The 17,542-nt window shown below is 43.3% G+C and overlaps 1 protein-coding gene across 2 annotated transcripts; it reads left to right on the plus strand.

The window, feature by feature from the left end:
- Positions 1-2,160: 2,160 nt before the first annotated feature.
- SMIM26 (small integral membrane protein 26) lies at positions 2,161-5,882 on the plus strand. Of its 2 annotated transcripts, XM_045574548.1 has the most exons (4): positions 2,161-2,526; positions 4,280-4,330; positions 4,428-4,623; positions 5,409-5,882. In XM_045574548.1, the coding sequence occupies exons 1-3, from the start codon at positions 2,292-2,294 to the stop codon at positions 4,580-4,582; spliced, it is 441 nt and encodes a 146-aa protein (XP_045430504.1). In that variant the 5' UTR covers positions 2,161-2,291; the 3' UTR covers positions 4,583-4,623; positions 5,409-5,882. The 2 variants fall into 2 exon arrangements, with proteins under 2 accessions (XP_045430504.1, XP_036274758.1); XM_036418865.2 differs by lacking the exon at positions 5,409-5,882 and having other exon boundaries at positions 2,166-2,526; positions 4,428-4,744.
- Positions 5,883-17,542: the final 11,660 nt, after the last annotated feature.

Below are 17,542 nucleotides of genomic sequence, written 5' to 3' on the forward strand. Positions count from 1 at the left end.
TTATTGATTTCTTACAGAGAGGAAGAGAGAGGGACAGAGAGTTAGAAACATCGATGAGAGTCATCGATCAGCTGCCTCTTGCACACCCCCTGCTGGGGATGTGCCCACAACCAAGGTACATGCCCTTGACCGGAACCGAACCGGGACCTTTCAGTCTGATGCTCTATCCACTGAGCCAAAGTGGTTTCAGCAATCTTTTAACCATATAGCACCAAGCCCTGTCAAAACAAGGCCACCAAAAACTTTGATTGCCTCCCAAAGAAAAAATTGGGAGAGAAAGAGGTACGTGTCAACCTTGTGACGCACCTCTTAAATAGAAGCAACCCCTATTTCGCTGACAGTGGCTAGGTTCAGCACTTGAATTAAAAATGTTCAGCTTATTCTTGTAAATAGAAGACTCATCTTCACAACATATAATTGGGAGAAAATTTTAAGTGACCCCTTTTTTTCCACTTGGATTTTTCTCTTGAATATCAATTTTTCCCCTGTCCTGCACTTGTACTTACAGATATGCAAATTTTACTGTGGCTTTTACTAAAACAAGTTGCTCATAAGATTCTGTCTAGGAAGTATTTTTTTTTTTCCTTTTGTACAATATATTTTGTCCTTGGGGCCAGCGGATTTCGGGGCTGGCGTGTCCGGATTCCGGGGCGGGAGTGCCGTGGGCTCAGGCCTCGGTGGGTCCGGTAGGTGGCGGGCTGGGCAGGCTCCGCCCAAGGAGGACCTTGCAAGCCCTTGAGGATGGAGGCGGCCTGCGAGCCTGGGCGGGCGGCGGGGGAAGGGGGTGCCTTAGGTTTTTTGGCCCCGAGAGCCCGAACGCCTGCCCCCCTGGTTCCCGCGCCGTCGTACTGTCCCCCCCCCTCCCGCCCCCGCGCCCTCTGGCTCCCTTCCTCCCATTCTCTCTCATTCCACACCCGCTGGCCGCCAGCTTCCTCCCTCCTCCCCATGTTTTATGTTTTGTGCTAAGAAACTTAAAACTATCCCAAGGCGGCAAAGATTTTTTTTCTCCACTCCCCCCCCCTCCCCGCCCCGTTTATAGTTTTAGCTTTAGAGTTACATTTGGGGTGAGTCAAAATATCAGTTTCTAGGATGGGCAAAGTAGAAAGAGCCCCGGAGGATTCCGAGGTACGGAAGAAAACGCTTTTGAAGCCACAAGAGGAGCAGGTGGGGCCAGTGGTACCAGATGCTTTAGAAATGGACTGATCAGCCCTAACCAGTTTGGTTCAGTGGATAGAGCATCGGCCTGCGGACTGAAAGGTCCCAGGTTCGATTCCGGTCAAGGGCATGTACCTTGGTTGCGGGCACATACCCAGTGGGAGGTGTGCAAGAGGCAGCTGATCGATGTTTCTAACTCTATCCCTCTCCCTTCCTCCTTGTAAAAAAATCAATAAAACATATTAAGTAAAAAATAAAAAGAAATGGATTGATGAGGCTGTAAAGGAGTAAGTCTATTTACTGGGTGTCCACTACAGCAAGCACAGAACTTTTGCTCTCAAGTTGTTCGGTCTGTTGGAGCAGGGGGAGGTGATGCTTTGAAGAACTGCATGGATAAGAGAAAAGCCGAAGGTGAACAGTTAAAAGGGATATTTAAAAAAAAAAAAAAGATTTTTACTTATTTTTAGAGAGAGGGAGGAAGAGAGAGGGGGAAACATCCATCCACTGCCTCCTACACTCTCCCACCGGGGAATCCCCACAAACCGGGCAGGTGTCGGCCGGGAACCCACAGGGAATGGACCTGACAACCTTTCCTTCTGCGCACGAGATGCCGCCCCACAAAGCCACCCCAGCCAGGGCAGATGGCTTGTTTTTGAGATACGGGCTGGTTTGTATGAGGAAGGGTAAAAACTAAATGAAAATTGTGGGAGGTGGTGGAGCATTAGAATATAATTCATGGGAAAGGCTCCAGAGGAAGGAGTAAAGAATAGGCCCAGAGTCTAGTGGAGGGATTAGCTTTGACGTGGGGGAACTCAACGCTCACCCAGGGAGGGTTCCAGAAAGGTAAACAGAGAAGATGAGTTTGGGGTTGGGAGTGGGGGTGGTTAGGGGGGGGGGGCTGGCGCTATCCTCGCAAATCCGAGCTGGAGGAGGAATGAAACTAACCTTTTGGAAATACCTCCTGAAGCCTGCTAAAGCAAACGTTACCCATTTGCAAGTGGGAAGTCTGCTCAGACATACTCATGTAGTAGGTCACTGGGCATGCAAGGTCGTGCGTTCGCCGCAAGGCACCGGAACCAAAGCTCCTGGACCTGAGACCAATCCCGGGCGCGGCTCGCCGGACTACACGCCCCAGGATGCATCGGGGCCCGCTCCCCATTGGAGGAAGCGGCGGCGGCGGCGACGCGCTGACCGGAAGACCCGCCTACGCCCCCCCGAGCCTTGGACAAGACTTTCCTTCCTCTGGCGGCGCCATGCGTCCGGACCAGGCCTCGGCTTGGTACCGGCGCATGTCCACTGTGTACGCTTTGGGCACCTGGACCGTGCTGGGCGCCTTGATTTTCTCCGGCCGCAAAAAGAGCAAGTCACTAGGTACGGCTCTCCCGCGAGACCTTCCCCCCGGAGACGCAGCCCTCCGTGGGGCTCACGCAGGGGTCACGGGAGCACGCAGGGGTCACGGGAGCAGCTTCGCCGTGCGCCAGCCCTAAATATTCTACAAAACTTGGGAACGGTGGTTTAGCGCCATTCGGTGTAATGGAGTGTGCCGGGAACTACATTTTAAATGACCAAATCTTATATTTTTGAATGAGGCCGTGCTGTAATACTAAGAATTTGAAGGGTCAGTGTTAAAGATGGAGTTTTCAGACGCTGGACACTGGTGTTTCTGAAACATTAGCCCTTTGTCGCATTTGGCGAGCAGACAAGTACAGCGCTTAACACCAGCCAAGGAATATGAAAGCCTTCCCGGAGCCCTAGCTGGTTTGGCTCCATGGACAGAGCAAAGGCCTGCGGACTGAAGGTCTGGTTCGGATTCTGGTCAAGGATTCGTGCCTGGTTTGCAGGCTCGATCCCCAGTAGGGGGCAGCCTATCAATGATTCTTATTGATGTTCCTATCTCTCCATTTCTCTCTGAAATCAATAAAAACTATATTTTTAAATACCCTTATCAGAAAGGAGATCCCTTAGCTTTAAAAAGTGCTTGGAAACCTGTACTGCTAATAGATATCTGGTTGCTTGTGGTTGAATGGGAGGAGTGATAGCAAAGAGTATGGGGTTTGTTTTTGTGGATGAAAATATTGTAAATTTAATTGTAGTGTAGGTTCCACAGATCTGAATGTACCGAAAACCATTTAATGTTACATTTTATTTTACTGTATTATTATTTTAATTTAAATTTTTTTGTTAATCCTCACCCAAGGACATTTTTAATTTATTTAAAATATATATTTTGTTGATTTCAGAGAGGAAGGGAGAGGGAGAGAAACATTAGTGATGAGAATCATTGATTGGCTGCCTCCCTTTATACCCGCCACTGAGGAATCCAACTGTGACCTCCTGGTTCATTGGTCAGTGCTCAATCAGTGAGCCACACCAGCTGGGCTTTTCACTGATTTTTAGAAGGAGTGGAAGGGAGAGGGAGAGACAGAACCATGAATGTGAGGGAGACACCTTCATTGGTTGCCTCCTGTGGCCAGGGAAACTGCAACCAAGGTATGTGTCCTTGACTGGAATCGAACCTGGGACCCTTCAGTCCACAGGCTGACACTCTAACCACTGAGCCAAACCGGCTAGGGTTATTTATTATTATTTTTTAATATCCACCTGAGGATATTTTTTCCATTGATTTTTAGAGTGGAAGGGAGGACAGAGAGAAAGAGAAAAACACATCAATTGCTTGCGTCCCTGGGCCACCAGGGCTGTGGTCAAACCTACAACCTAAGTAGATGCCCTTGACTGGGAATTGAACCCAGACCCTTCCGTGCTGGGCAGAGGCTCTAACCACTTAGCAACACAGGCTAGGGCAGTGTTACATTTTAAAGGAGTAATTATATGATATGTTAAGTTCATCTTGGTAAAGCTGAGATGTATAAACTGCTGAAAATTATATTTGGTGATGAGGATTATCAGTGGCTAGAAAGTACACATGTCCAACCAAGTATAAAGTGTAACCATTTCATGTTTATAGTGGTCATGTTTTATTTATTTTTCTTTTTTACAGAAAGAAAATGGTGTCAGGAATCTGATAGGGGTGGGGGTAATTATTTTATTTATAAGACTTTACTAATAGTTTACATGACTGCTATTTAAGTTAGAGTTAATAATTCAGGTGTTTTGTTTTTTTAAGGTGATGAAGTAGAACAAAAAGATGTCGCAACATATGAAAGCCCTGAGTCAAGTAATTCTTATTTTGTTTTATTTCTAAGCCTTGACTAAATAATTTTAGTGACTGCTCCTTAAAAGTTAATAATTCAGGTGTTCCATATTTTTCAAAGGTGATGAATTAGACCTAAGGAATGAAGTAACTGAGCCCCCAAAAGGGTTTTATGTGGAAACGATTGTCACATATAAAGAAGATTTTGTTCCAGTTACTGACAAGATCATCAACTATTGGAAATCATGGACTGGTGGCCCTGGACCAGAATCATGATTGACTGCTGGATGCCGAAACCCAGGACTTTGTTTCAGCATGTAAATGTGATAGATGCCTCGATTTCAATTTTATGTTTTTGAAAAGTGTATACCTTTAACCTTTTATGTAAAATATGATCACTAGTAATATGCAGTAAATATTTCCTTGAGGAAAAGTAAACTGGCATATTCAAGAAGTGTTCCTCTATACTTACATGAGTGAAGGGTTGAAGTGAAATTTACATTGAGCTTCCATATGCTTGCTTTCTAAAACTAGTTCATGACCTTTATATTTATTTTAATAGAGGCCTGGTGCATGAAATTCATGCCTGGGGCAGGTTCCCTCAGCCCAGCCTGCACCCTCTCCAATCCAGGATCCTGGGGATAAGGCCTAAACCGGCAGTTGAATATCGCTCTCACAATCCTCAACTGCTGGCTCCTAATTGCTCACCTGCCTGCCTGCCTGGTCACCCCTTACTGCACCCCTGCTGGCCTGGTCGCCTCCAACTGCCCCCTTCTGCCAGCCTGGTCATCTCTAACTGCCCCCGCTGCTGGTCTGGTTGCCTCTCACAGCCCCCATGCCGGCCTGGTCTCCGCATGCAGTCTACTGTTCAGTCGGTTGGTCGTCCCTCACTAACCACCCTGCCGGCTTGGTTGTAGGTAGCCATCTTGTGATGTCATAAGGGTCAATTTGCATGTCACCTCTTTATTATATAGGATGTTATCAGACACAGTTTTAGTGATCCATTTAAGGTTAGGTTCAGCAAATCTCCATATTCAATATGGAATTTATAGCCACTCTTTGGATACTATTATGAATTAGACAAACTCCATCTGTTCTTTAGGACCAGAACAGGTATGGATTAAATCCCAACTGTGACTACCAATATTCTAGATACGGAGTAAGTACAAAGTTGGGACAGCATGGTTCCTAGAGTCTCTTGGTTGCAAGTAACAAGTGGGCTTAACTTAAGGGGTATTTGTCAAAAATTGTGTTTGGATACCTCAGAATTAAAGCAAGTTATGTTGTAGGCCTAGGAAGGCCTGGCACCACGAACTGGAATGCAGCCAGCCACTCATTGAACCTGCCTGCCTCTGGATAAAATAAATTAGTTTTGTTTTGATTTTAGAGAGAGGAAGGGAGAGAAAACAACAACAACACATTGATTTGTTTCACTTCTTTATGCACTCATTGGTTGATTCTTGTATATTCCCTGACTGGGGATTAAACCTACAACCTTTGTGTATCAGGATGATGCTCTAAACAGCTGTGCTACCTGTACAGGTCATCTAATAAACTTATACATGTTTTCTACAAATTTGGACATTTTTATGTCAACATAGGTGTACTTAAAAATGATTTTCCAAGTCTGGTAATTTGGTAACTTTAAAGGTTTGCTAGCTAAATTAAATTATGAATATTCATTCAATGTCTAGATCATTTCAAATAAGATAAAGTACTGAAACATTTCTTACTGAATGTAGGTTTGCCTACTTTTTGCTTTTTCCTTTTTTAAAAAATATATCTTGATTGATTTCAGAGAGGAAGGAGACAGAAACATCAATGACGAGAGAGAATCCCTGATCATCTGGCTCCTGCATCCCCCTATTGGGGATTGAGCCCACAACCTGGACATGTGCCCTGACTGGGAATTGAAAATTGAACTATGACCTTTTGTTCATAGGTTGACGCTCAACCACTGAGCCACATCAGTCAGGCAGGAGCTACGCTTTAAAAAAAATTTGGATTTATTGGGGTGATACAGGTTAACACAGCTATACGGGCTTCAGGTGCACAATTCCATAGCACTTCATCTGTACTCTTTACTATATGTGTACCACCCCAAGTCCGTCTCCGTCCATCACCATTTACCCCACTATACCCTCTTGTGTTCCCCATCCCCCCAGCCCCCAGTCACCACACTTGTCCGTGTGAAAGAACTAAGTTTTGCTAAAAATTTTGTAAGGTACTGAATTTGTCTTTGAAATTTTTTATCATCACTTTGGTTAAGTGGGTAATTAAGTATTGATCCTAATACTTAATTATCCTTATTGATCCTATTTAATCAAATAATAACTAATTGATCCTATTTAATCAAATGTCCAAACTTTTTTAGATATTTTGACATCCTCCCACATTCAAAATGCAGAGTCTTGACCTGGAAGGGCCTTAGGACACCTCAAAAGGTTTATTTCCTCTCTTTACAAAAGGAAATTTAAACAAATTTGGCTTATCCTATATAATAAAAGCCTAATATGCAAATCAAATGGTGGAACAACCAGAGGAATGACTGGTCACTGACATTTACTGACCACCAGGGGGCAGATGCTCAATGCAGGAGCTCCCCGTAGGCCCTATGCTCCATGTCAACCAAGGCTGTTGCCACTGGAGGGAGGGGAGGGGTGTTTGAGGGGGCCCTCAATTGCCCCAATGATTGCCCCACAGATCAGCCCTGATCACCAGCCAGGCCCAGGGACCTTACCTGTGCACGAATTTCATGCACTGGGCCTCTAGTTTGGTATAAGTTGCATGGGAAGCAGCCTATATAGTAAAAGCTTAATAGGCTAAGTGTCAGTCTAGTCATCTGTTCAACCAATCAAAGCATAATATTCTAATGATATGCTAAGGCGCTCAACCGCTATGACATGCACTGACCACTAGTGGGCAGAAGCTCAGACTAGTAGGCCCTGGCCGGTTTGGTTCAGTGGATAGAGGGGTACGGTGTTCAATTCCAGTCAAGGGCATGTACCTTGGCTGCCAGCACATCCTCAGTGGGGAGTGTGCAAGAGGCAGCTGAATTGATGTTTCTCTCTCATCAATGTTTCTAAATATCTCTCTCCTTTCCTCTCTGTAAAAAATCAAATTAAAAAAAAATTAAAAAAAGAGAAAAGACTGAGTTGGAAGGGCAGAACATGCCCTGAAGCCCTCTTGAGGTCCCTCCCTAGCTAGCCAACCTCTCACATTCCTCCCCCCCCCCCCCCCCAAATCATGCACCAGTGGGAGCTCTTTGCCTGGCCTGTGCCCTCTTGCAATCCAGGACCCCTTGGGGGTGTCAGGAGCCAGTTTTGGCCGGATCCCATAGGCCAGGCCCAAGGACCCCACTGGTGCATGAATTTGAAAAGTATAAATATACATATATATATATATATATATATATATATATATATATATATATATATATATATTTCTTAATGATTAAGGCATTACATATGTGTCCTTATCCACACCCCCACTCCCATCCCCAACTCATGCCCTCACCCCCCTGGTGTCTGCATCTATTGGTTAGGCTTACATGCATGCATACAAGTCCTTTGGTTGATCTCTCCCTCTTACCCCCACCCTTCCCTACCTTCCCTCTGAGGTTTGACGGTCTGAAAGATGATTCTCTGTCTCTGCATCTGTTTTTGTTCATCAGTTTATGATCTCTATTTTTATTGTTGATATCTCTGCATCTGTTTTTGTTCATCAGTTTATGATCTCTATTTTTATTGTTGATAGCATCACAAAGATCTCCCGCTTACTCTTCTTCCCCCCCCCCTCCCTCCCTCCCTCCCCCTTTACACCCCTCCAATCTCCTCTCCCCACTTCCTCCTTTAGGTCCTCACTAACCTATTGGCCCTGTTCTTGAACTATGCATATAAGTATATTATAAGGAATACTCTTGTTAAAAAGAATATATATATATATACACGCAGTACAACCCAGGTATTGAGGAGCAGGATTGAACGGCCATACTTAGCACAGTGGCTAACATAGAAAACACTGCCTAGCAAGTTATTTTTCTTTTTTTAACCTGAATTAAAGTAAGCCTTGCCGAAACAAGGCCACCAAAAATTTTGGTTGCCTCCCAAAAAAAAATTGGGAAGAGAGAGAGATACCCAAATCGGGTGAGAGAGAGTTAGCCAGCAACCTTGTAGCACAGACCTCGGGTAAAAGCCACTCCTATTTCACTGACGGTGGCTAGTTTCGGTGTTTGAATAAAAATGATCAAAGGTTATTCTGTAAATAGTGATCTCATTTTCAGAACAGGTAAGTGGAAGGAAATTTGAAGTTACTCCTTTTCAGCTTGAATTTGCCTTTGAGTATCAGTTTTTCCGTGTTGCGTCATTTACATATATGCAAATTTCACCGTGGAGTGTTTTACTAGTTTTAAAGTAAGTGGCGATAAACTGAAGGTGACCCAAAGTCCCGCTTTTGGTGGGACAGTCCCGATTTTTAACAATTTGTCGTTTTAAAAAGTCTTGATTTTTGGAAAGAATGCACGACAAGCTAGGGAGCGGTGGTAGAACGGAGAGGGAATATACGGTTTTCCGCGGCCATGTGGCTGTTTAGCCAGGATATGAGTTTTATATTATTTTTGTTAATTTTATAATGTTAAACTTTAACAATAACAAATAATTGTTGAGAACTGATTACCGAGAACTGCTTATCAAAGTTCGCATTGTTGATCAGTTGTTAGAATTCGACCACCATTTTAAGGTGACCAGACGTCCCGCATTTGGCGGGACAGTCCCGATTTCTAACAATTTGTCCCGCGTCCCGCGGCGTTTTAACACAGTCCCGATTTTGAATTTTAAATTTTAAATGGGGATTGTCTTAAAACGCAGCGGGACACGGGACAAATTGTTAAAAATCAGGACATCTGGCTGGGACTGGTTTGGCTCAATGGATAGAGCATCGGCTTGGGGACTGAAAGGTCTCAGGTTCGATTCCGGTCAAGGGCATGTACCTTGGTGGCGGGCATATCCCCAGTGGGGGGGTGTGCAAGAGGCAGCTGATCGATGACTCTCTCTCATCGATGTTTCTAACTCTCTATCTCTCTCCCTTCCTCTCTGTATAAAATCAATAAAATATATATAAAAAAATAAAAATCAGGACGTCTGGTCACCTTAGAATGAACAATGGCATTTTTGGGGATTGGCAACCACGAAAACATTTTGTAACTGTCTCTCAGACGATACACATTGTACTGCGTGCTAGTAAGCTAATTAAACAAGTGATGCCATTACAAATCAGCTATTCAGATAATTTAGGTAATTTATTTATTTCATAAATACATAAATTTTCTTTTTTTTTTTTTTTTTTTTTTTTTTTTTTTTTTCATAGCACGTGGACTCTTTATTGTGACGCTCAGTGGAAACCTCTGGAAACCAGCTTCCTGTAGTGGTGACAGCTGCAGCACATGCTAAGGCACTTTTACTTTAGAAAAAGGGTGGGGTGCGATTCCATTCACTCCTTTGTGACAGCAACTGGGACCTGAATTCAGAGCTTTGGAGGTATATGTAACTTTTACACAGCTTCATGATTTGTGGAGTTTGTTTCTTTAAAAAAAAAACCACCTTCTTTGCTATAAGGAAGTCTAAAATGCAGCATATACATAACAGTTAATATACATAAATTTTCTTGAATTTAGCAGACAGTACTCGTATATGTATATTTTATAGTGGTGGCAAAAAGTCTAGTTCCGGCCTTGAAAGTGACACAACTATACATAATTTTTATTTATTTATTAATTATATTTGTAAATTGTACTTATGTTGAAATTTTAAAAAGTATATTACAATACTATTTTTGTGTTCTATGAAAATTTTTGTTTCTCCATATATACCAGAATCCCCCCTCCCCCCCCCAGTCCCGCTTTACCAATGTTAAAATCTGGTCACCTTAGGTAAACTTTCAGGGTATATTATAAAGATAAACAATGGCTGTGAATTAAGTGGATAGTCTATGGAAAACCCAAGATGGGCCACTTGATTCTTTCAGGCTCCTGTCAAACCCCATTTTTCCCCCATTTCTCTTATTGCATTTCTTCATCACCGTAGTACTTTTTTATTGTTGTTAGCCCTCACTCAAGGATATTTTCCCATCAATTTTTAGAGAGAGTGGAAGGGAGGGGGAGAGACCGAGAGAAACAACTATATGACAGAGACACATTGATGTGAAAGACACACTTTGGTTGCCTCCTGCACTCGCCCTACCCACCGAGGTTCTGCCCTTGACTGGAATCAGGCTGACAGTCCACCGGCTGATGCTCTTTCCACTGAGCCAAGTACTATAAAAGGACCACCCAGAACTTTTATTTTTATTTATTTATGTTTTAAATATATTTTATTGTTTTTTTTACAGAGAGGAAAGGAGAGGGAGAGAGAGCCAGAAACATCCATGAGAGAGAAACATTGACCAGCTGCCTCTTGCCCCCCCCCCCCCCCCCCCCAGGGATGTGCCCGCAGCCAGTGTACATGCCCTTGACCGGAATCGAACCTGGGATCTTTCAGTCTGCAGACCAACGCTCTATTCACTGAGCCAAACCAGTTTCAGCCACCATAGTACTTTTAAACTGTGGATTTTATTCAGCTGCTATTTAGTATGTGTTAGGAGTATGCTCCTGGTGTATGTTTCCCAGGTGGGTTAAAGCCTTCCCCTACTGAAAGGCTGATACCCTCACAGTAGGAAAGACAGTGTTTGAAAATGTATTTCCCACTTAGTGTATGCCTTCAACAATCTCTGAGCAAATTATATGAGTTAAAAAAAATATTGATTTTAGAGAGAGAGGAAGGGAGAGAGAGAGAAATATCAATGATAAGAGAGAGACATGTATCAGCTGCTCCCCTGCAGTTCCCCTCCTGGGGACTGAGCTTACAACTCAGGCATGTGCTCTGATCCAAAACAAATCTGGGACCCCTCCTTCATGGGTGGACATCAGCCGAGCATAAGTCATAATGGACTCTGATGGACAGACCTGAACACTTGGAATTATCACTGACCCTATCACTTCATTATCAGGCAAGATTGAGAGAACTAATGGAAAAACTGAATCAAGCAGAAATTTTAAGTACATGGGGCTGAATTAACTGATGAGAATGGTTACAATATTGATAACTTTTTGTTTGAAATTTTGCTGGATTATTTTTTCAGATATAAGAAAACAATTTTCTAAAGCTAGCCATGACGTAGAGCAATATGGTAAACTATACCTTTATAAACAGAATAGAAACATGTGTCCTTTTCTCTTTACTTGATTCCCCCAGAATTCAGAAATTCTCAGGGAGTGTTCTCATTTTCATGGCAATACTGTTATTTGCATAAGTTCAATAAAGATCTGTTCTTATAACAGAAGACAGTTATATATCAAGGATTTGACTGGAATGTCATATTTTTTAAAAATATATATATTTTATTGATTTTGTACAGAGAGGAAGGGAGAGAGATAGAGAGTTAGAAACATCGATGAGAGAGAGTTATCGATCAGTTGCCTCTTGCACACCCCCTACTGGGGATATGCCCGCAACCAAGGTATATGCCCTTGACCGGAATCGAACCCGGGTCCCTTCAGTCCCCAAGCCGACGCTCTATCCATTGAGGCAAACCGGTCCCAGCTAGAATGTCATATTTGAGAGAGACATGCATAGACTCAGACATGACCAGACAGCTTTAATATTGACTGACAGAAGCCAATAAAAACCCTTTGAAATATTGGCATAGTACTTTGCTTACAGAAATCAGCAGCAGCCTTAGGAGGTGAGTAAAGAATGTAATTTCTTGGCCGATACAGAAGCTTCAGGATATTTTGAGGAGTTTGAGAAAAGACAAACTCACCTAAATCTATACGTAGTGCAGGCAAGGGCTGATGGCAAGTTCTTGCCATGGCTTTTCTAGCCTCAAGAGGCCTTTTTAAGTTCAATCTGAAGATTTCTCATGGAAAATTCCAGCACAGCAGATTTAATTTTTTTTTTTTTTAGATTTAATTTTTTAAAAATTGATTTCAGTAAGGGAGAGAGAAGGATAGAAACACCAATGATGAGAGAGAATCACTGATCGGCTGCCTCCTGCATGCCCCCCACCAGGGACCAAGCCCACAACCTGGGCATGTGCCCTTGACTGGAATCGAACCCAGCAGTCCGCAGGCAGACACTGAGCCAAACCAGCAGGGCCAGCACAGCAGATTTAAAAGAGCCCTTCTGCTTAATTACTATTCTTGCTGGACTTAGACGAATAATCAGGCCGAGTTTATTGAAATAACTTATTTTGCAAATAAATTAAACTTAATTTGGCTATCTTTGGTAAAAATAATGATCTTAGAGTAAAAAATTATGTTTCAATAGAAACTATGATATATATTTGCAGATATTACATTCTGGTGCTGTTCATTATTTTTTGAGTTTTTTGTTTCCTTCTTGTAAATGGACTGGATCTTCAATTATCCTAGGTCCCTCCAACATCTGCCAAAGACTCTCCAAATGAATGTTTCTAATTTTTCTTTCATCTGTCGACTTGGAATCATTGAGGACTGAAACTGCCCCTTTCCCAGGGCCATGTAAGCTGAAGATGGAGAACTTGGTAACAGAGTTCAGAGAAATCACCACAGCTTATGTATAGACAGTCATTCCCCCATCACGGAAAGATCACCAGAGACATCCATTCTGCAGACCAGGAGAAGCTACAGCCTGTAACTACCTGTCCTCACTCAATCTGAAGACGATTCCAGACATATTTAGACATCTTCTCAACTGCCTGCCCTCAGAACTCAGAAACAGATTATAGTTGTTTTTTAAAATTTTTATTGATGTTTTTTACAGAGAGAAAGGAAGAAGGATAGAGAGTTAGAAACATCCATGAGAAAGAAACATTGACCAGCTGCCTCCTGCACCCCCTCCCCTGGGGATGTGCCTGCAACCAAGGTACATGCCCTTGATCGGAATCGAACCTGGGACCTTTCAGTCCGCAGACCGACACTCTACCACTGAGCCAAACTGGTTTCGGCATTTAAAAAAAATTTTTTTTTTAATTTTAATTTTTATTTATTTATTGTTTTTTTAGATTCATCAAGCAAACCATTTTCAGTGATAGTCTGCTTTTTTGTTTGTTTGTTTCCATAGAGATGCTTCCCCCCACCACCCAGGAAACACCACTTTAATACTGTATGTGGATGATCTAGTCTTTTGTTCTGACAGTTCTGACAGCTCACTTCTTGACTCAGAGTACATTCTTTTAAAATAAATAAAAAAATAAATATTTACTGTTGAAAGTATTATATATGTCCCCATTTCCCCCCCATTGACCCCTTCTAGCCTACCCCCACCCGTTGCCCCAGGCCTTCACCACCCTATTTTTTATGTCCACGGATTATGCAAATATGCATACAAGTTCTTTGGTTGATCTCTTCCCATCCACTCACCCCTGCCTTCCCTTTGAGATTCCAGTCTGTTCCATGCTTCTATGTCTTTGGGTCCATAGAGATGCTTTTTATTAAATACCTGTGCTGTCTTTGCACCACAGGTTTAATTTTAGGAGCCCACTGGTATTACTGCCTCCAAATGAGATACAGCTATTTAACTGAACTGAACCTGTCCCAAGACTGAGGTTTGGCTCAGTGGAAAGAGTGTCGGCCTGCAGACTGAAAGGTCCCGTGTTTGATTCCAGTCAAGGGCACATGTCCAAGTTTCGGGCTCAGTCCTTGGTGGGGGGCATGCAGGGGGGCAAGCTGATCAGTTATTTTCTCTCATCATTAATGTTTCTCTCTCCCCTTCCTTTCTCTCTGAAATCAATTGTGTGTGTGTGTGTGTGTGTGTATATATATATATATATATATATATATATATATATATATATATATATATAAACAAAAACACAAAAAACTATCGACATCATTTCTGGAATGTGAAACTTCCAGGGAAGTTTCAGGAAGGAACTGTGGAGGTTCATAAAGAGCTATCCCGTGGCCAGGCCCGGAGCAGCGGCTGCCAGGCTGGGAGCGGCCAGGCCCGGAGCAGCCGGGTCTTGTGCGGCCAGGCCCAAAGCAGCGGTTGCCAGGCTGGGAGCGGCCAGGCCTGGAGCAGCCGGGTCTGGTGCGGCCAGGCCCGGAGCAGTGGCTGCCTGGCTGGGAGCGGCCAGGCCCAGAGCAGCCGGGTTGGGTGTGGCCAGTCCCGGAGCAGCAGCAGCCAGGTCAAGAGCAACTTGGTTGGGAGCGGCGGTGACCAGACCCGGAGCAGCTGGTTGTGGAACAAACCAGAGCAACAGAGGCCAGGCCCGGAGCAGCCAGGCCCGGAACAGCTCGCTCCTCGCCTGCCCCTGCCCCACGGCTGCCTCTCAGACATGGCTGGAAACTTTTGTGGGAACTTGAGGGTCTGCTGAATCAAGTGATGAAGGCTTAGATCTGGATGTGTTGAGTTAGTATAGGGCTGGGGTGTTGATCTGTGAGTGCCTTGGGTGGGGCCTGGATGAGGCTGGTTGACCTATTTGGAAATGTTTTTTGTGTGAAATGTATCATTGGGCATGTGGTGGTATTATTGATATGAGAAAATGCTAAGTAACTGATTTACTATCTGAAAAGGGATTTACTATCGGGGAAAGGGAGGGAGGAAGAGACTGAACATAAACTGCACCTATAAATGAAGACAATGAGGGACGGGGAGGGACCGGAGGGTGGGGTGGGAACCTGGTGGAGGGGGGAAGAAATGAGGAACCTTTGTAACAATATGAACAATAAAGATTGATTAAAAAAACACACAAACAAACAAACAAACAAACAAAAAAAAACAAACAGAAAGAGCCATCCCAACATGTATCTGTGGTATGTGAATTGTTTTTGAGCTAAAGGCAACTTTTAGCTGTGGGCTCATGAGAAACTTCTGCCCCGCAAATACTTAGAACAGTGGTCGGCAAACTCATTAGTCAACAGAGCCAAATATCAACAGTACAACGATTGAAATTTCTTTTGAGAGCCAAATTTTTTAAACTTAAACTATATAGGTAGGTACATTGTTATTAACTTAATTAGGGTATTCCTAAGCTGGCCTTTGCTAAAACTCCAGGGGGCCAAAGAGCCCAATGTGGCTCTTGAGCTGCAGTTTGCCGACCTCTGCATTAGAAGAATTTGGATTGGGGGGTTGCCCATAGTTAGAGGCTATTATCTATAGGGCAGGGCAAACTACTAATTAGTTACTAAACGTGCTCTCCCTACACTGACCCTTTGAAGCCCCAAGCACCTTACCTCATTGCTACCTCAGAATGTCTTATACAGTCATTCTCCCTTTCTGTCTTCGAACCTGTCATGCATGTGGGGTCTCTGACTCTTCTTATATGTATGCGTGGTTCCCATAAATATGTGTGAGTTAAATTTGGTTATTTTCTCTTGTTAATCTGACTCATGTCAATTTGGTTATTATTAGACCAGTTCAGTGGTCAGCAAACTCATTCGTCAACAGAGCCAAATATCAACAGTACAATGTTTGAAATTTCTTTTTCTTTTTTTTTTTAATTGAAATTTCTTTTGAGAGCCAATTTTTTTAAACTTAAACTTCTTCTAACACCACTTCTTCAAAATAGACTCGCCCAGGCAGTGGTATTTTGTGGAAGAGCCACACTCAAGGGGCCAAAGAGCTGCATGTGGCTCATGAGCCGCAGTTTGCCAATTACAGGACCAGCTGAAAGAACCTTGAGGGTAAGGGAAAGTTTCTCCTTTCCCACACAGATTACAAATTTTTGGCAGAAATGCCACAAAACTGATGTTGTGTCTTTCTCAGTGCAATATCAGGGAGCATATGATGTGTTTCTCATTACTGATGAGATTAACTTTGGCCACTTCGTTAAGATAATTTAGTGTGCAGTGTAAACATTCAAGCATACTAATTTGTGTTCTTTTCTGGCCAAATGACTTTCCTTGTTCTTTATTTGAATGCTTTCTTTTATAGGAGGAGAAAAAGTTTCCCTCAACATTCATAAGGTCTCTGGGTGGGTCTGAAAATTAAACTGATAAAGACAGATGAAAAGGAGAAAAGCATATACATTTATTTGTTTTACATGTGACTGAATTGATCAATGGGAGTCTTCATAAGGAAACGGTGAGCTGAAGAGACAGTTAGATCTGAGAATGTTTATGCTAAGTTTGATGCAGAGTGAGCAGTTGTGGAGGAATAAGTAATATGAGGTAGCTGTCATAAACTGAGGGAGACCTAGCAAGGCCTGTTTGTTCTTCCTCCAGATATAGGGATGGCACCTCTCACATGAGGTGTTTACGATCTGTTCAAGGAGAGAAGGTTCAGGGGAAGGTCTGAGTGACCTTCCCGCTTCTGTTTTCCTCAGATTCCAGCTTTAAATATTCAGTATGCCAAGGTGCTATGCTTTGGGATAGTTTGTCCTGAAGCTCATATTCTACACACACCAATGCTTTTCGAGGACTGTAAGAAGAAGACAAGTTGAGAGGAACTCATTTTCATCTGTGATAATAATTTGTTAGGGTGATACCTTCGTATAGTCCTTTGCAGCTTTCTAAGCACTTTTGCACCTGGGGGTGGGGTGGACTAGTATTTGAATTAGAAGAATTATTATTACAAAATTACAGTATACATCTCTGCATTGCCATGACAGGGTTAAGTCAAAAAAAATACTTAAATAGTTAAATGGCTATTTTGGGCAGCAACTCCTGTCTACTTTCTAAGAAGCCCCTGAGTCAGGAGGACGGGGGAGAAACAATTTGGTAAAAGGCGAAAGATTAATGCGATCTGAAGAGAAATCAGAGTACAGGGAAAAACAATTTGGGAGGATACTTGTGCGGAGGGATGGCAAAGAGGAAAAGGGAACACAATTAGAATTAGGATTCTGACTGAAACCGGTTTGGCTCAGTGGATAGAGCATCGGCCTGCGGATTGAAAGGTCCCAGGTTCGATTCTGGTCAGGGGTATGTACCTTGGTTGTGGGCACATCTCTAATAGGGGGTGTGCAAGAGGCAGCTGATTGATGTTTCTAACTATCCCTTTCTCTTTCTCTCTGTAAAAACTCAATAAAATGTATTTAAAAAAACACACACAATTAGGGTTCTGGACACAGTTGGGATTTAGGAATGATGTCTCTTAGGCCTGGGGAAGTGAGAGGAAACGGGCAGAAACCGGTCTGGGCAGAGGTGAGCCTGGGTTTTGGTTGGGGACCCGAGGTGGTTAGGGCGGGGCCCAGCGGTGGGTGGAGCCACACCGAGAAGGGGGC

Source organism: Pipistrellus kuhlii, unplaced genomic scaffold (assembly GCF_014108245.1).
Source record: "Pipistrellus kuhlii isolate mPipKuh1 unplaced genomic scaffold, mPipKuh1.p scaffold_m20_p_6, whole genome shotgun sequence".
Lineage (NCBI taxonomy): Eukaryota > Metazoa > Chordata > Mammalia > Chiroptera > Vespertilionidae > Pipistrellus > Pipistrellus kuhlii.

Coding starts and splice junctions, on each gene's coding strand:
- SMIM26 (XM_045574548.1), top strand. CDS start 2,292: ATGCATCGGGGCCCGCTCCCCATTGGAGGAAGCGGCGGCGGCGGCGAC. Junction 2,527..4,279: donor CAAAAAGAGCAAGTCACTAG/GTACGGCTCTCC, acceptor TGTTTTTTTAAG/GTGATGAAGTAGAACAAAAA. Junction 4,331..4,427: donor ATATGAAAGCCCTGAGTCAA/GTAATTCTTATT, acceptor TATTTTTCAAAG/GTGATGAATTAGACCTAAGG.